Below are 6,434 nucleotides of genomic sequence, written 5' to 3'. Positions count from 1 at the left end.
AAAAAAAAAAAAAAAAAAAAAAAATCATATCAGATCAAATAATGTAGCCAACAAGTTCCTAAACTAGCTAACTAACATTGTAGTAGGTCTGACAGCCAGGATCACAAGAAAAACAAAAATCCATAAAAACAACTGAATCTCATCATAAGCAAGGAATTTGGTTGTGTGTTTTCAGAAGCCTTGAGGTTAGGGGAAAGGTTTCAACCAAGGCAAGTAATGTGCAATTAGAAATGATCATTCAATACCAATACAAGTGCTATTGCCATATTGACATGAAAGATTACACATCTGATAAGAGTAACCCTCCAACTCTGATAAGAAATGCATACACTATTGACACATCCTAGTACAATTCTCTTCTCCAAGATAGATTCCTCAATATACCAATGCCAGCTACACATAAGGGCGTGTCCCGAAAGCGATACTGTGACATCCCACATTGTTTGAGGAGGAGAACAAAACACCCTTTACAAGGGTGTGGAAACCGAAACACCCTTTGCAAGGGTATGGGTCTGGGCCATTACAAATGGTATCAGAGCCAGACACTGGGCGGTATGCTAGCAAGAAAGTTGTTCCCCGAAGGAGGTAGACACGAGGCAGTGTGCCAGTAAGGATGTTGGGCCTCAAAGGGAGTAAATTTGGTGGGGCTCCTACATCGATTGGAGAAAGGAATGAGTGCCAACGAGGATGCTGAGCCCTGAAGGGGGTGAATTGTGACATCTCACATCGGTTGGGGAGGAGAACGAAACACCTTTTACAAGGGTGTGGAAACCTTTCCTTAGCAGACCCATTTTAAAAACCTTGAGGAAAAGCCCGAAAGGGAAAACCCAAAGAGGACAATATCTGCTAGCAGTGGGGCTGAGCCATTACAGATACATTCAGTTTTGGTAAACATTTTCGACATTCGAGAGTCTGAAGGAGTCAGGAAACACATTGCTATGGGAAATGGAGGAAGAACCAGCCCCAATATTTTCATAGACCAAAGTACCTTTCATTAGTTCCTCAAGGCATATAAACAGAACACCAGCAGAAGTTTTGCCTCAACCAGAGCATCAAATTCAAATCACCAAAATCTTGAAAATAATCAAGGTAGCTGCAGTAATTGTAGAGAAAACTCACTCTCAACTCTCATCCTCATTAGTTTACAAATTCAAGCCATAAATTATTTTGGTTCTTCAAATTTATCGGCGCCTAAAATCGCCAATCCACTAAACAAAAATGATAAAAACAAAGTTCCATAAGAAAATTTCGAGAAATTTCCAGCAAAATTCACACTGATCATTAAAAACCCATCTCAAAAACTACATTTCTATCAGCAAAGAGAACTGCAATTCAATAACAGAACACCAAGATAACTAAAAACAGATGATCAAGGAAACTCAATCAAACAAAATTCAGATGATCAAGGAAAAACAAAAGAGTTCATAAACAATCGAAAGACAAAAACAAGACGATGAAGAGAGAAAAACCTTCAGGCGATCCTCGAAACTTCAGAACTTTGTAATTGTAGAATAGGGACAAAACCCCGATACCTAGAAGCCTAAAGCTTAAGAAGAGGATTAAACCTTGCAGGAAGATCACAATTTCGGCTTTCGGAGGCGCAAAAGTAAGAATGCCGGGACGGAAAAGCAAAGAGGAGAGAGAGAAGAGAGAGAAACGTGGAAGCGTAGGTGGGTGAAATTGCTATAGCCTTAATATTTTCCACGTGTCAATACAAGAGGAAATGAAAAATTCTATTATCCTCTGGAACTTTGGCTTAATTACCTACTTACCAAATATAATCTCATTGTAGATTACATTACTTTTAAACAAAACTACTTCCTTAATCTTTGTTATCAAAACATAAAACAAAACAAATCAATACTATTTTTGTTTTATTAACAATAATTAGAGCGGTTTGTACTCGTGAATTGTGAGTATAGCTATGCTCTGGTCGAGATGGCGAGGCAAAACGACATTTTTGTCATACAACAAAAAATTTGAAAACAAAATATCCCCATTTATATTCCGACTTCCTAGAACTTATAACTAGTGCAAGCCCTGAGGCTAGGAAGTAGAAGTAGTAGTGATACTACACCGCTCGAGTTTGAAGCATCAACTCTTAACTGATCACGTGGGAACATAGGAAGGAAAAGTTTAGAAAGCCAAATCACTTCCCCATTGGATTCAATGTCAAATCCTTACCCGGTCTTTACTTACCTCTGGTAAATCTATTCCAAACCCGAGGATTCCATATCTCTGACTTCCATAGGCTGAATTTCCTACACCCAAATGGGAGACAAAGAGTTCCCCATCTCTCCAGCATCATCTAAGGCAGGCTTGGAAGCAGCTGTTGAATTAACTGAAGTGGGATTATCATCTAAGGCAGGCTTGGAAGCAGCTGTTGAATTAACTGAAGTGGGATCCGGTCTGGTATGGAAGGAAGTTAGTTAGTCTAATCTAATTGACACAAGCCTATTTTGAGGCTCCGTGAGTCTAATCTAATTGACACAAGCCTATTTTGAGGCTCCGTGACCGGCTTCAATCCTCTATCAGACAGTTAAGAGGCAATGGTTGAGGTGACTGTTCTATTTTATGATTTAGATTTATGGGCTTTAGTTTGAATTTGAATGAGAAGGGAGGAATGAATCTCTTTCAAATAGCAGGCCTACTGGATTCGTCTTGTTTTCTTTCTATTCTCCCGTCCTTTCCCCTTGGCTATCTCCTGAGGTAAGTAAGTCGGGACTATAGTAAGAGTCAGGGCGTACCGATGCTTGAGTAAGACCTAATTTTAGGGATTTGTAACTTTTTAAAAAAATGAAGTAGAAACAGTAATGCATAATTGAAATGAAACACAGCAAGATAAAGCTTGAAAGAAATAAATTTCCATGATATTCCACATTCCCTTTTGTCTCTTTACTTGAGCTTCATCATCATAGTTATATCATAGGACTGCTGAATTTGGGATCACTTTTTATTGGCAACTCTTCAAGCTAATTTCACAAACTAGGTTTAACAACAGTACATAAGATCTCTTGTGAAACTAAGCAGTTTGTACCACGCAATCTATTGAAAACCGAAGATCGATTAGGGAATTCGAGAATGTACAAGTTCCATGTCACAGTCCATGTCATCACCCAGCTGTCTGAAAATCTCCAAAGTCATCATCAGGTACATCCACTGTGCTTTGACCTTCAGCAGCAGCATTGGAGTCTTCCTTGTGCTTAGAAGTTTCTTCCAGATTGATGTTTGGCGGAAAACTTGTAGGAGACTCCTGAGCTGGAACAGGTGAAAGTGGTGCTGGTGGAGGTGGGGGTGGTTTGATACAAAAAATGGACTCTTTTTTTGTGTTGCCTTCTTCTTCTTCTGATGAGGAGGAGACTTTCAGATCAAGCTCAGAAGATTTCTTGATGCTGCTAAAGCTTTTCTGTTGGTCACAAAAATTGTGTGAAGTAAAGATGAGATGAGATCTATTATAATGGAGCAATGAACAAGTTGATGCAGAAATCAATGAAATGAAATGAAAATCAGCTTACTTTGCTTTTTAACTGTAGTACAATAGTCTCCCCTTCTTTCAAACTATAATCAACTAAGGATGTTTTCTGGAACTGTTGTTCCATCTCTTCTGCACTCTTCTTTTTATTCAGATACCTTTTTCAAAAAAAATAAAAATAAATAAATAACGAAAAGCGCATTGACAATTCTATTTTTTGGATGAACAAGTACATGCAAATAGAATATTTGTAGAGTAGAAGGACATTTACTTCATATGATCATGCAAAGCTGCTTGGAAGTCATATGCCTCGGTTCTTTCTCGAAATCCTATGCCAATAAAGGCATGCCGACGGCGACCATCTACATAGTATTCATTCATAATTATGAACTGTTCAACTCAAATTGTTTCTATTCTACAGCCAAATTGTTTCTATTCTACAGCCAAATTGTTTCTATTCTACAGCCTCAGTGTCAGTTGGTCGCATGTCTCACAAATAAATATCACATCATAATGAGATATATTAGAAGTCAATTCAGGGTGTAGAATGGTAGGCGAGAGCCCCCAAAGCTCACCGATATTTTCTTCTATGCGAAGAACAAAATATCTGCAATAATAGAACATCACATCAGACATTTTCAAATGAAGTGTTAAAACAAGGTAAAGACGTTAAAATATATTCATCTGAGCTGAACTTCTAACTTAGACACAGACTGTTAACTACTTGGACAAGGAAGATCAACCAAACTTACAATTTAGACACAAAAGTTTGGGCCAACAAAGAATACTGGTAAGATTAGAGTTAGAGTTCAATTAAAAATGAAATCAACCTGCTGCTATCAATTACAGGTTCAACTGGATGCGGTTCTCCATCTCTCAAGAATGCCCGAGCATATAATTCACCTATTATAATGATAAACAGCTAATTAGCCAGCAACACACCATATATGCCTCATCTGCAATAATATACTTCACCTACCATTTAAACACCACAGATCCACAATACTTCTTTTGTAGCAACTAAGAGATAATCTCACCTGTGCTCTTATCTTCAAGTCTAATAATGCATTCTTCTCCCTTGCTAAGGACTTTCAGTTTTCCCTCCCAGGCCCATTTATTCACATCCCATTCATCAGCCCTTAAGGTAATCAAAGCACATGTGGAAAACTAAGTTGGCAGAGTATATATAGTGGATTTTCAAAACTAAGTCGTAAATGGCAAGCATAGATAGTGAATTTTTACAACAATAAACATCTAATATAGTGTTTACTCATTAACCATCATACAAGGATACATTATCTATTCTTCACAGCTAGGCATAAATCTGTACAGACAAATATTTATTTTTTAGTCATTAAATATTACAGGCAAGATCATAATGACTGAGAGTGAGAATAGTTTAGTGATTCTTGGGTGCTGATAGCTCTTGAAGTGTGGTCCTTTGTGTTCCCATTATTCAATGTCTGTTGGTTGCTAACAGGCCCTACAAAACATAATATTGAACAGCTACTGCGTGGGCAGAGCTTTGAAAAAAAGGCCAAGACTTTGTGGGCCAATTCGATAAAAGATCTTACATAAGAATATTGAAAGGAACATCAGACTCTTCAAAGATATGCATGTCTTGGGGGGAGATTTTAGATCTATTCTAGCTAAATCTCAGGCATCTAGCTTATATGTACTATCAAATTCTTTCTTGTAGTTATACTTTTCGTAATACTAAATTAAATTGGAATTATAAGTAAACAATGAAATCATCAATTTGATCTAGGGGACATAATATCTGTCGACAATAAAGTTTCTGTACGATATCAAGATCATATTACAATTCACAGTTATATGCATAATCCATCAAGTTACAGTTAAAACCTGTAGGAAGCTGCACTTTTTCTTGGGGGTATCTGCAAAAAGATCATAAAAATGAGATTAAGAACAAGATGAAGAAAAATCATTTGAATTGAAGAGATAAAATATCCAGAAAAGGCTAATATTATCATACACAGAAAAATATCTTGCAGTTTTACTACACGGCAGTGAAGAACCAGCAGATACAGAACACTAATTTTCTATCGTTATTCAGATGAACATAATCCCACTATGAGGGAAAATGTGGATAGATATCAAATAGTGACAACCTACATCTCCATTACTAAGATATCTCAATTGCATGATTTTACATAAGTAGGCATAGGACGTAAGCACAAGAAGAACCCTTCACAAAGGGAAGCTATTGATAAGACAAATGCACAAAATAGGCCAAACACGATATCAGCGATTTCGAAGAGGATATAATCAACTATGGTGCTAACAACTACTTCACATTCGAGTAATCGCAAAAGAAGGCCACAAGAAAGCTTAGATTTCTGCATCAGAACTAAAAACTTAGATTTCTGTGAGATAGGCAGGGCTAATTTACTCACCAAATAGACATAACATTCAGAAACTTGAAAGAGAACAAGCTCAATTGCGTCATTCTCTTCATGATCCTCCTTGAGTTCTTGATCTTTCGCCGTCTTCTGCTGCTCCTCCATGGAGAAAAAATAACGCGATTCGAGAGATCGTGAGATCAAAATCGAGATCAGAAAAATACGATAAGGAATTCCTTGATACTAAAGCCGGGATTGATGAAATCGAAATGAATGAAGAAATTTCATATGAGCTGAATGGATTGGATGTGAAAAATGGTTGCCTGGAGAAACAACTCGCTTTCAGTCCGCTTCCCTGCTTCAATGAAGGTTGAAGAATCGGACACGGACGAAGCAACCCATAATCCTGTGCGTTCCGTACCACTTGCAGCCGTATTGTTCAACAACATAGACCGTTCGATTACACGGAATCGGGATAGTCAAACCATCCTAGGGCTTGGATTGGGATTAGAAAGTCGGATAAATGAACGGCCCTGATTGAAGAGGAATTTCTTTTAGAATATAAAAATATTCGAATATTTTAATTGTAGTTTGGATAA

The 6,434-nt window shown here is 37.5% G+C and overlaps 2 protein-coding genes across 4 annotated transcripts in view; both read right to left on the bottom strand.

Annotated features, from left to right (window-relative positions):
* The window catches only part of LOC111451154, a 4,742-nt gene extending 3,058 nt beyond the window's left edge, over window positions 1-1,684 (bottom strand). The window contains exons 1-2 of one of the 3 annotated variants that reach the window (XM_023091460.1): window positions 1,470-1,680; window positions 989-1,093 (exon numbers count right to left, since the gene is read on the bottom strand). The gene's annotated coding sequence lies outside the window, so the exon portion shown is untranslated. Of the gene's footprint in view, window positions 1-988; window positions 1,094-1,469 lie in introns of all 3 variants that reach the window. The other 2 variants (XM_023091461.1, XM_023091459.1) reach the window with 2 other exon arrangements.
* Window positions 1,685-2,842: 1,158 nt separating this feature from the next.
* Window positions 2,843-6,225, bottom strand: LOC111451158 (uncharacterized protein At1g03900). The gene is made up of 8 exons (XM_023091466.1): window positions 5,890-6,225; window positions 5,339-5,370; window positions 4,510-4,610; window positions 4,303-4,375; window positions 4,048-4,079; window positions 3,744-3,834; window positions 3,516-3,630; window positions 2,843-3,406 (listed from the first exon to the last, which is right to left on the bottom strand). The coding sequence occupies exons 1-8, from the start codon at window positions 5,998-6,000 to the stop codon at window positions 3,113-3,115; spliced, it is 849 nt and encodes a 282-aa protein (XP_022947234.1). The 5' UTR covers window positions 6,001-6,225; the 3' UTR covers window positions 2,843-3,112.
* Between the last annotated feature and the right edge of the window lie 209 nt (window positions 6,226-6,434).

Source organism: Cucurbita moschata, unplaced genomic scaffold (genome assembly GCF_002738365.1).
Source record: "Cucurbita moschata cultivar Rifu unplaced genomic scaffold, Cmos_1.0 Cmo_Scf00013, whole genome shotgun sequence".
NCBI classification, from domain to species: domain Eukaryota; kingdom Viridiplantae; phylum Streptophyta; class Magnoliopsida; order Cucurbitales; family Cucurbitaceae; genus Cucurbita; species Cucurbita moschata.
Note: the sequence above shows the minus strand (reverse complement) of the source record. Positions and strands in the feature narration are given on the sequence as shown.

Bases quoted from the DNA above. Each gene is read 5' to 3' on its own strand.
- LOC111451158 (XM_023091466.1), bottom strand. From the start codon at position 6,000: ATGGAGGAGCAGCAGAAGACGGCGAAAGATCAAGAACTCAAGGAGGAT. The intron at 5,371-5,889 runs GTGAGTAAATTA...ATCTTTTTGCAG, and splicing joins CTGAATGTTATGTCTATTTG to ATACCCCCAAGAAAAAGTGC. The intron at 3,835-4,047 runs GTGAGCTTTGGG...AATACTATGTAG, and splicing joins TCGCATAGAAGAAAATATCG to ATGGTCGCCGTCGGCATGCC.